At 33.4% G+C, this 12480-nt stretch overlaps 2 protein-coding genes across 2 annotated transcripts; both read right to left on the bottom strand.

Moving 5' to 3' along the window:
* Nucleotides 1–7040: 7040 nt before the first annotated feature.
* On the bottom strand, nt 7041–8530 carry Smp_078490 (Venom allergen-like (VAL) 14 protein; the record flags this gene model as incomplete). Its single annotated transcript, XM_018791750.1, has 5 exons — nt 7041–7209; nt 7316–7404; nt 8059–8140; nt 8181–8311; nt 8366–8530. 5 exons carry the CDS (start codon nt 8528–8530, stop codon nt 7041–7043), a joined length of 636 nt encoding a protein of 211 aa, XP_018645073.1.
* Nucleotides 8531–12119: 3589 nt separating this feature from the next.
* Smp_164490 (4.1 G protein, putative) lies at nt 12120–12254 on the bottom strand (the record flags this gene model as incomplete). Its single annotated transcript, XM_018791749.1, has 1 exon — nt 12120–12254. The coding sequence occupies one exon, from the start codon at nt 12252–12254 to the stop codon at nt 12120–12122; it is 135 nt and encodes a 44-aa protein (XP_018645072.1).
* Between the last annotated feature and the right edge of the window lie 226 nt (nt 12255–12480).

The following is a 12480-nucleotide window of genomic DNA, read 5'->3' as shown; positions in this document are numbered from 1 at the left end:
TGAATGATAATCTTTTTAAATAATTATTAGAGCAGCTAACGTATGAAAATAATTGAATCGAACTTCGTAAACATTCTGAAAGCGTAAATGCTAGTATATTTAACCAAGCGTCAGTTCGATTTTGATACTGATATGTATGCTACCTATAGACAATCTCAACACGTTAGTTGAGTGAGAAGATAAAGACTAAATAAGAAGTTGTATGGGCGACCGAACCAAAGATCTATACTAAATCACTAATATATTCATGAGTCCAGTGGATAATTAAGTCAAATCTCAGACAGGATTGTTCATCCATGGACAACACTGATCTAATATCTGACTCTGACCTAGCTTATGGGCACAGTGAACTGACGGTATGGATCCAGATGATCACCTCTTTAGCCTGAGGATTCGGTCTTCACAACTAGTTGAATGTATAGTAAGTAGTGGCAAATATCATGTATGTCAAGTCTTTTTTTGTGCTATCAACTATATCCAGCTACATTATAAATTGGTCTTACTTCTGAAGTCTATATGCATAGACTGAGATGAGCGATACTCTAAATTCTACAGTTTTGAATAGTTATTTGACATAAATGTCGATTTATTTTGAGCATAGAATTCAGTAGTAAGTGATGGTGAAAGAAGTGTTATGCTTGATTTTTGTCTGAAGAAATTGAAAGCTGATGAAATTTCTGCTTTTTTGAAATATGAAGAATGGAAGATACTATAAAATTCAAACTACGTTGGCTGAAGAATAACTGTCTGGATGTAAAGACACGGGTGCGCCCCAATCGAAGTCAGAACAAGGTGATTGGGGAAACAACGGTTCTAAATTTCATCATAAATACAAATGTACAATTTTACCTAAACAAATATTACCACTCAGTTATTCAACCAACAATTGCTCCCACAATAATCAATCTGAAATACAATAAATAGACAAATCGATTAGAAATATAAGAAAATTACTGAACGCAACAAAAAGAATGTGTTATTTTAGAAGGGAGGTAATACAGGGTAGTGCCTCAGGCCCTTTGATCTTTTTGGTATTTATTAATGATACTTGTGACTGCTCTTGTGTGGGAAAAGCCCTTTAGTATGCAGATGATCTTAAAGTACTGTATTCATTTTCTCCACGTGAGCTGAGCAATATTCAAAATTGCATCAGCACGGAGCCTAACGAGGTAGCACAGTGGTGCTCGAAATGGCAACTGGAGCTTAATATAGCTAAATGTGGTTGGCTATGCTTCGGTGATACATCACTCAACCTCCATCTTACCATAAATGGTGAAGTATTATCTAGGTTAAACACAGTAGTAGACCCACGACATAGGGACTACTACGACTTGTCGTTTACCGAACAGATAATGAAACAAACTTCCAAGTCTCAACGCCTTATAGGTTACATAACTCGGAATCTTTATAACACCCAATCACGTATCTTAATGTACAAAGTTTGTGTTCAACCACTCCTTGAATACTGCGTGTTCATTCTTAGTAGTGCGCGCATAAAGGATGAATTAAGTCTGGAATCAGTAGAGAGATGATTTGCACTTCGTACTCTTGGAACTGATTGTACCTTGACTTATAAATCTAGGTGTACTGAGCTTGGGCTCGACCCTTTATAGAAGAGGAGGCTCAGACTAATTCTTATCTTCTTCTTCTTCAAAATACTTAACAAACTATCCTTCACATCCAACCAGGAGATTCAATATGCTGAAACATCACATTCGTAACTGATTGTTTTTAGCGGAACAAACATATTCTAGATCTTCTTTCTATATGCGTAACTTTACCTGTAAGGTTTCGAGACTCTGAAATAACCTACCACAAAATATCCGCACGATAAAATCTCTCCCATTATTTGTTCGCTCCATTAATGCATATTGCTCCTCTGAAAATGCATTATATGCTCTAGCGCCTGTCAGTGTATCTTACTCCGCAAGTGAGATTATCGGAACTTTAAATGTTTAACCACTTACTTGCTATCACTTTACATTAGCACTGTCACTAGTAACTCTACCACGTTTGAATAATATTTATCATGAAAAGTGGTAAACCTGTTAGATATATATTGGCAATCATTGTTTTGTTGTTCCGTGCTCTTTGCTTTATTCTTACTTTCTCTGGTTGTAGATAATCATCAATAATTCGCTCTGGCACTGGAAATAACCTTAAAGAACACCGTTCATTATTCATCAGGCTATCCACTTCAGAAAAAATCAAAAGTTCCCTGCTGATGCATTGGATTGTCGTGATACATGTCATAAACAAACTATTCAACAATTACTGAACCAGCAAACATAAAACAATGTTATATCACATGTTTGTTCTCTACATCAAATGATGCTAATTATATCAAACTGATCATGCCTGTAAACTCGTTTGATTTCTGCAATTACTATTTTCAGAATATATATATATATATATACATCGAAGTGACTGCGATTACAAGTGCTTTATTAATAGAGATATTCTTCCATAATATATTGCTTGAATTTTCATAGTTGAAACCATGAGTCAATTGAAGCCAGACCACCATGGAAAACCTGAAAGCACTGGACGCCCGTTTCGTCCTATTGTGAAACTTCTCAGCAGTGCTCATCCACGATATCGCGTCGCGAGATTCGGACCAAGGAATGTTGTCTCTGTTTTATTAGTTAATAATACACAAAAATAGTGACACATAAATGCTTCGAGCATTTTTTTTAGTTTTCACTTGATTTAATTACATGTTTGCATTGTTATTTTATGCAATATATTCGAAGTGGCAAATCCATTCTATGTATTTATAAGTGTAAGCTTATTTGGTTTCGGTATTTATTGTAGCATAACTAGCTTATGAGTTGGTGTGGTTCTAAGACATTTAATAGTAACAGGACATTTTGTAGTTGTAGCGTAACTATTATATCCTAGCGAAGACATTAGTACAGGTAACTCTCAGAACCTAATAATGGACTATTATTCTATCTATATTCTTATTGTTTAACTATTTAATAATTAGATTGTGTATACCTATATTCTTTTCATTATGATCTCCATTTCGACATATGAATTATTAGAATACGGTTTTATGTCCCTAAATTATGTTCAGTTTATTGATTGTTGCCTCCCACGTTCACAGCCACATTTGGCTTGATCTTTTACAAATATTATTTTCTAATTTATGGTGTGATGCGAACTGTTTGTCTGGTATAAAAACCAAGTATGCTTGAAATAAATGATTCGCACAGCAGAAGCTATAATTTGTGTTCTGGACTCAATTGGAAGGGCTAGGCGAACAAGGGACCAAGAAGGACGCTAGACGGCCCATACCGGTCGAACGTCATTGTAAAAGTCTTATTCCGATTGACGGATAACTCACGTGTTGAAAATCCAGACATAAAATCACAATAAATTGGCATACGTCCGATTCTTTTATAATAAATTAACAGTTAAAATTTATTATTCTCCATCCAATTCTTTATTGGGAAATCCTTCCCATTTCTGCCCATTTGTTATTCATCCCTTTTATGTCTGCTACACATTACCGACGAAGTGTGTATTTCGGTCTTCCACTTTTCTGTTCCCTTTCAGGATTCCAAGTTATCGCTTGCCTCGTAATGCAGTTGAGTGATTTCCCTAATGTATGGTGTGTTTTCCCAACATCCTCTTCATTTGCCACCAGGTATTTTAAAAATTTGTATATCATCTTTTGAAATAGTTTACACCAACCAGTATTTATGTTTTTCTATTTCTTTGACCTTTTCAACAATATTATCATAGCCTCTACAAGCACTGGAAGAAGAACGGACTAGATAGAAAGGGAATGTAAAAATCAATCACACTCTATTGACATTCGTTATATTTTTTAGTTTTACCTCACAGACTAATTTTATTTAGAAAACCATTGAGTCACAACATGCCCTGATTATCTGTTTCGTTCCAATATGGATTCTATCATAGTCATGATTTATTTTGAGTGTAATCTAGGACGTTGAGGCAGTTAACTGGAAACAAGATATTGTCATGAAAAAGCTACATTAATATAAAGCATCGACTTGTCTTGAATGCTGAACCATTCATTGTGTTGACTACACTAAAATAAAAAATGTCGTTAAAGAAAACCAACCTTTTAAATAATACAATGATACATTACAGACAATAAACAATACTAGATTCTGACAAGAATTTAGCTTATACAAATGATCGGAAGTGGATAAATTATTAAGCGAAATAGGATAAGCTGTGAACATATAACACGAATAACACATGAAGGACATTAAAATAAATGAAACTAGCTCAAACTACTGAATACAAATGAGTAGTATAGAAAAACTTGACAACGAGTAAACATAGAAGGACTTTAATTCAGAGTGAAAAATATATGACATTGTAGTGTATAAAATAGTTTCTCAATCTGTACGACTCACATCGACTAACATTTCCAGCCATTTCGAAGTCTGTGTCGGAATTTCCTATTTCCAAGTTTAGTCTTTTTGTGATAATTAACAATCATCCTTTATAACTATTCTCTATCTAAAATGATGATTTCGGTCAATATTGTTTTCAACTTCATCCCTGCAAAAGTGATCAACAAACATAAGTAGGCTGAATGAAGTCCTTTGTAAAAGTACTTTGTTCTTCTTCATGAAAAATCACTCGCTGTTCTTTAACTCTGCGCTCCTTAACTTCAGATAAGGATAACATTATTATAGAAGTGAGAAGTCGTGAGCCGTGAAGTTCATTCCGTGATAGGTTTGAGACCAATATACACCTGGGGGAACGGATGATGGGTCTCTCTAGACCATGGCCTGATTGAAATTGGACATTAACGTTGTTGGATGTCAGGTTGGTAGTTTGAATGTTATTCGTTCGATTGTGAGACCGACGTTCTTTGGTTTGAGTCTCGTAGGATCGTGGATAAGTACGGTTTAGGAAAATACCCCGATCTCCACAAATTCCCATAAGAATATTTCCTAGAGTTTATTAATTGATTATTTAATTAACCTCATCGTTGTTATGTTTAAGTATCATTTAAGGATTTTCAGAAGACTAATCTGATTATCAGGAGAAATTCGTTGTATGCTGACATTATTTTAAAATCAGTGAAAAGTGGTCCGATGCTTCGTCCTAACATGTGATTACTTCTCGAGACCTTTCCAGAAATCTTTTTCACAAACTTTTGTTTTCATTATTATTAAAATCATTTCTCACTGGTGAATTTCCTAAAAACAAATTCCCAAGGTTCAAATTAGGCTCCTGAATGATGGAGTTTGGTTATGTTGATAACGAGAGAGTGTTTCGCTGTGGAACTCGATAGTACACGGAAGATTCCACATTTTCTATAGTTTCTCTGTCAAGTGTGATTCACTTGGCGTTCTCCATGTTGGATATGATGGTCTTGCTTTTTCCTAGGTGTATGTTGAAGCCTATTGATGCAGTAGCTGCTGCTACATTAGTTATCTTCGTCTGTATTTGTTCGCGTGTATGAGATAGGAGGGCTAGATCATGTGCGAATTCCAAATTATCTAATTGACTTTGAGATGTTCATTGTATTCCGTGCTTCTCCTCAGATATTATAGTCTTCATAATCCAGTCAATCACCAGAAAAAAGAGGAAGCTATGTGTAGATAGTTAGAACAGACTTATTTCGCAATACGTTTTTTGATTCTATTTGTATTTTTTCAACTACTTCTCATAATTTGTAAACAGAGAGTAATTGTATTAACAACAGGAATGAAGGTATGATGGTGTTTTTAAGAGACAATTATTAGAAGGTGTTGAATTGAAGTATTTTATGTATAGTTTTTGTATTTAACGAAGTTATTGTGTGATTTTCATTGAGCAACAAAATTGGCTTATCCTAAGTCTTTCTTCTCTTCTACTTATAATGTTCACACGTTGTTTAAAACTAGACATTTATCCTAATCACTGGAAAACAACACATATAGTACTGCATTTTTAATCTGGAAATGTGATCAACATTCACAAATATACGTTTTGTAAATAACAAGATTATAGCAGCACTTTTACAGCTTATTTCGATGAAGGTTAAATTTTGTCAAGCTAACCGACAGTGTTATTCGGATAGTAAAAAATCGTCTATTATTTTGCATTATTATAATCACTATCATGTCTGTATAAAAGTGTACGCTTGATCACATGTGACAGCCTATGCACATACCTCTTACTAGCTTGAATATCGCCTAATGAATCATTCTCTTTCCCACATATATGTACGTTCTCATCATATTAACAGCCTTTGACTTGCCTTGCTGTGCTATAGATCTATTTGATTACAAGTCGCTTATATGTAGTGAGCGAGAAAACGAGTGGGGAAATCGAAAATATGTAGGCACGAAATTACAGAATATCTCACTACATGGTAAATAGTTTCGAGTCTCAATCTTGAACGTTACTTCTGTAAATAACAGTCCATCGTCTACGATTAATAATGTTCTTGCATTTTGTCCCCGTTCTTTCTCAATAGATCTACTGAAATAAGCGCAAGAATGATAGATCCTGGGTTCAAGTCTCGTGAGGTGACAATATGGATGCGCACTGATGAAGAGTGTCACAATGGAAAAAAAGGGTCATCAAACAGTGCTTCCAAGTTTTTCATGGTGGTCTAGCTTCAATTGACTAATGATTTCAACTATAAAAACAGTTTTGTTAAGTATATGGGGGAAATAACTGTTGAATGTCAAATTTTGAATGAAGTTTATATAACCAGTTATTGAATTGATAAACTGAATAAACATAAGATCCATTCAACACAGAATCAACTTACATAGATGAAATAAATAAATGACTTAAATGTATAATTTTAATAATATTTTCGATAATCTCTTCATACCATATAAAATAACAAAATGAAAACAACAAGATTTGAATCAACTATATATGTATTCAATGATAAATGATGATTAATGCGCTACATAGATTTAGATTAATGAGTAATATTAAATCAAAATAGTCGATAAGTAGTATATGTATATATATAAAAAGAGTTTCATTTTCAGTATAAATAATATCGACTTTTCAACTGTTCACGTTGATAGCGATCTCTACGACTATTTAGGACGATACTTGACACCTTTCTTTTCTCTTAGGTTTATTGACTTCTGTCCATGACGTGTATGAACACGATTAGTTTGAAAATGGTCTTTGGGAATACTTTGCACTATTGGGCACAAGTTATGTGGTTTAACTTTATATGGTTTCTCATTAATCCAATTACCCCTAAACCAATAAACACAATAGAAGTTCAGTTACATTTACTATGAAAACAATAAAAAAATGATTGCAAACAATACAATTTCTTTTCAAATCATCAGTAATCACTTACCCTGGACCATAGTAACACACGACTGATAGACCGTACCTTTGACAATTCGCAACTCCACATCCAATGTCTGTAGTTTTAGCCCAAACCATCTGAAACGAAATGTGAACAAGGAATTAATGTGATCGATCGATCAACTGCAAGACATTTCGATTGTGTTTCAATATGATGTGTGAAGTTACACTACTTGTAGGTGGAGATAATCTTGTCACCTCAAAGAAATACACGTGAAAATTCCAGTATGTGTTCAATGATTATGTTTAAACTTGGTGTAGTTATGATAACTAACTGAGTTCTACGAAACACACACTCACTCATTCACATACTGACACGTTCACTCATTCTCTCTGTCTCATGTGGACAGTCGCAATCATTTCAATGAACACAACATCATGATTTTACATGTACACAGAATGAATTTCTATTGATTAGCCTCAAATATTGTTTGTGTGAATAGTATTGACAGTCACTCGTAATACAAACTGGTCAGAGACAAATTGCCTATATGTTGCATTTCACCGAATCACCCTACCTCTCAACCAAACACAAATATTCAAATATTATCAAGTGTACATAAATGCAATGATCGTATTACGTGTATATACATGTGTTTTCGAGTCACTTTTATACAAAAGTGAAATCACTAAACTGTTTCACACATTCGTTGTGCATTATTAAAAGTGTGAATGGTGTGTGGCTCATCACTGTAGGAAATATTATATTCAACTGGATGAGAATGGACTTACTTGTTTGTAATGCACACATTTAGGACAGTTGTTCACACTGTAATTGTATAATTTGTGCTCATTGAACCAAGCATCCACTGCTCTGAATCACAAATCAATGGATTGAATACAAATGAGCTTACGAATTAATGGTTGAAAAAAAAGCTATATTCTGTCCAACCCATGTGAATTTTTTCGAACGAGGTTTGCCTTGACGTAAGATGCAATAGCTCGCCAATGATTGTGCCTGTTGAGCTAGATCGTAATTCCACTTCTACAAATAAACGTTACATTTGATATTTGAAAAAAGTATTGAATAATAACTTACTAATTTTGACATATATTCAGCTGGAGGTTGTCCATTAACTTTACAGTCAACTAAATCTTGTCTATATTTTCTGTGTAGTGCAAGTAATTTTCGACTATTCTTATTCAAATCTTTGTTACAATAGACATCTTCATGAAAGAATAATAGAATGAATAGTGTGAACATAAGACACAGTAGATTTGAGTACACATTACTGAGGTCCAATCTCTAGTATGTATAATGCAGTCTTTTGTATATATATATATGTATTTCTGATTAGTAATATTATTGAAAAAGTAAACAGTCGATGTGTGTGTGTGCAATTTTATGTTGTATAGATAATAAGAAATTAAGAATATTCGTCTTGTATTGGCATTAAGAAATTTTCACCTGGATACAATTTTGGTGTTCTTACTTTTGTGTCGTAGAAAATTGAAGCGTTTCCTTTTTTTCCGTTTTTTTTACAACGATCAATAGTCAAAGACGTAGATATCAAAGTATTACTTATATTAGTTTAATAGTGTACTATTTTGTCGGTGAGTACTCAACTGTATAAGTATCATTGTTAGATTAACAGAAATACAGTTAAACAAACTATGAACATAAAGTCAACTATCTCCTTATTATTAATTCAAACTATTTCAAGTCTAATTAGCTTACTTATATTCAGAATATCATAATATGAAATGGATAGGCAGTTTAACATATTACACATTTATCATCTATATTAGATATGGATTACTTTACGTCTATTCTACAAAGTTACAATTGAATGAAGAATGTTTCTTATTAAAAGGACATTAACGTTGTTGGATGTCAGGTTGGCAGTATGAATGTGATCATATTCTTTGACTTGTTACAATTTTCATTGATTTGAGTATAATGTATTATTGATGATAAAATATTCTTGTATTTAATTAACATGGAGAGGAAGAAACAGGTTGCAATACAGTTATTTCCTTCATATACCTAACAAGACTGTTTTTTGTGGATGTAAGGTCGAGTAAGCAATTAGTAAATGAAACGGTGAAGAACATCTGCATTAGAAATATTACCCTTGAACTGAATTCAAGACAAATCCCAGTATCAAAATAATGTATAGTAGACACATATTGTGACACTCTACATATACATATTGTTACTGTAGAATATTTCATTATTTTAGCTACTCATTATGTAAAAAGTAAGTGCGCTGTTTACCGTGTAAATATAATTGATTATATGTTGATCTCCGCCTGTGGGTCTTCTAAAGTTACCGCCGGTCCTATGCCCAGGTAAAGAAGGAGCGTTGGCATAAGCTTAGAGATCCCATCCCGTGGAAAACCAACTTGCTAAAAACCGCTAAGCCAAAACAATTTAAACTCTGCACTCAGAATGAAAGCAAAGATTCCTTGGAAGTCACGAGTTTGATGCTCCTCCTAACAATCAGAGGAACCATTAATATAGGTACATGGAATGCCCGGACAATGTAGGAGATCAAGAAGACCAATCGAATGACAACGGAACTGAGGAGATACAAATTGGCAGTACTCTGAATCAGCAAATCACATTGGATCCAAGTTGGACAGTAGGGATTAAGTAAACAAGATCATATTCTTTGGCTCGTTATAACATTCATTGATTTGGGTATAATGTATTATTAATGATATAATATTGTTGTGTTTAATTAACATGGACCGTGCTCTGTATGATATGTAATATGTAATCTGTTATAACACGAGATATATGATTTCATTTTAATTAATAATCAAAATGGGTGTATAAATCAATATATAGATGGGTGTATTTCCGATTAGAGTTGTCGTGTTTTGACACTGGGAAATCTTCACTTATAGATAGATAGAAAGATAGATGGATAGATAGATAGATAGATAGTTAGGACATTCACAAGAAATACTGTTGACCGGGTCAGTTAATCAGCCAACCAAGTGTCAGTCGCTTGCGTCATATTATATTGTGTTCTGATTGAAATTCTCTATACACAAACGTTGAATGAGTTGTGTGAACTTATTTTAAAAAATAACCACATTGAATTTAATGTCTCTCTAATATGTGATCCAGTGAGTTCTTACATACGATCGACTATTGACAATTGTCTATGAGAACAACGCATCGATCACATTGTTTGTGAATGTATTTCAGCATATTCAATTTAATTACAGTTGAGTACCTTGATATCTATCTATAGTGGCATAACATCACAGATTGACATCACAATTTCCTCACCTCTAAATTACGTAGTTAGTGTGATTTCGTCAATCATTCTGTTGTTCTCTTAAAGAAATCAGAAGTTCGTACTATTGTAATGTGATATACTAAGCCTAAACAACTATTCAACACTCCAAGCATTGAATTCTATTGATATCGATTAATTCTGAATTCAAACAAAAATACTTTTTCATTATGAATCAAAGTGACAATAAATACTATTGACGGAAGAGAAAGTTAGAACAATAAACTTTTCAACGTTAAGATATATAAACGATATGAAAATATAAAGGTGTAAATGATGAATCCGTGGAAAACATCATACATAGTGATTTCAACCCCTATACAGTATGAGTGAAATTACAAGATTTCATAGTGGCGCAAACACTTTTCGTTCGTGTTGACGAATCGACTTCACTTAATTGGAGTGCATGTATAAATAGTAATTAAATAGTTTACATATAACCTAAATATAGTTTGATACAAGTTATCATATTGAATGGATTTCCACAAATGAATAACATCTACAACTAAAGGCAGCTGTCTGTCAACCAACACCAAATTCAGCATTTTCATTACAAAGATAAGGATATTTCTATTAATATTATTCACGTGATGTAACAGGTGAAATAAGTATGTATCATGCTGAATGACTGTCTAATTCAGATTATGGTGATACCTTTAGCACCAGAAAAACGAATCAGAAAAATATTAAGTCATGTAAGTGATTTCGGTATCACACAGATTACAAAACCTACTTTCCTTCTTAAGCTCAACAAGATAGAGTTTATACTCGGAAAATTCTGATAGTTGGAATGAAGGATAAGTGTGCATGTAGACTGAGTTGAAGCATTGTTCACATGTTTATTCGTAACATTTGAAACGTACTTTTCAATACTTTGGAAACATAAAATTTGAGAAGGAAGAGGTGAGTTATATTGTAAATCAGATCACTAGTATGTGAACATCGGTTTGCCAGAAGTATATATGATCATCTCTGTCGTTAATAGCCGCGCAGAGAACAGTCAAATCGATCATGTAGTATAAAATTCAAATATGATTTAACTAATAATTGCATCGTTTATTTAGTGTAGTGAGACAGTACCTGTAAGACGCTTAAAGTTTCCAATTGCATAAAAAACATCTATAAAACACATCAATAGTTAACTACTGAAACTTTTCTATTGTGCTGTCGCATACTTGAAATCAGAATAGTTATAATAAAATATTAACGTTCTATAGGTGGTTCGAAATAGTACATCGATGGAAAACTAGTTCACAAAGGGGAATTCAGAATAGTTCAATCAGATTTTTCAGAAAGTTGTTGAATGTGTTATTTTGTTCTACTATCAATTCTTCATAAAACGAAAATATTTACCGTGAATGGAAACCAATTTAATGAAATACCCTCTCGAACAATGCTAATCAAACCTCTTCGAAACTTTATCCAGATGGTTGCAAAGGAGTTCTCACTAATCATAGGAATTCATTATTACGATTCACCGAGTAAACTTGTCCAAACTACAAATTCTAATTAGTTATTACAAGTAAACCACAAAATTATTCCTTATTCAGAAATGAATTGTGGTAAGTACATATCTGTAGGAGTTGATATGCATTTGACAGACGGTTGTTTGACATCGCCGTGCACGTTTCTACGCCCAGATGTTTTCGTATCACTACAGATTTGATTCTTGATCATAGATACACCAGAGAATCCATATGATGTTAATAACAGCTCCGACTGCTACTATACAAAGCATACCATTAAGATGTAAGTCGACAAAGATAATGACATGATCGGATTGAACTCAGATGCTGCAGGACCACTGAAACTTCCGTGATGTAACTGCGACCATTGTCAGGATCGACTACTAAAATGGACGACTTCAGTTAAGAAACCAATCACTCAATCTTTGAAGATATCT

This window comes from Schistosoma mansoni (assembly GCF_000237925.1).
Source record: "Schistosoma mansoni, WGS project CABG00000000 data, chromosome 1 unplaced supercontig 0076, strain Puerto Rico, whole genome shotgun sequence".
NCBI lineage: Eukaryota > Metazoa > Platyhelminthes > Trematoda > Strigeidida > Schistosomatidae > Schistosoma > Schistosoma mansoni.
This window is presented reverse-complemented; position numbering and strand designations above follow the sequence as displayed.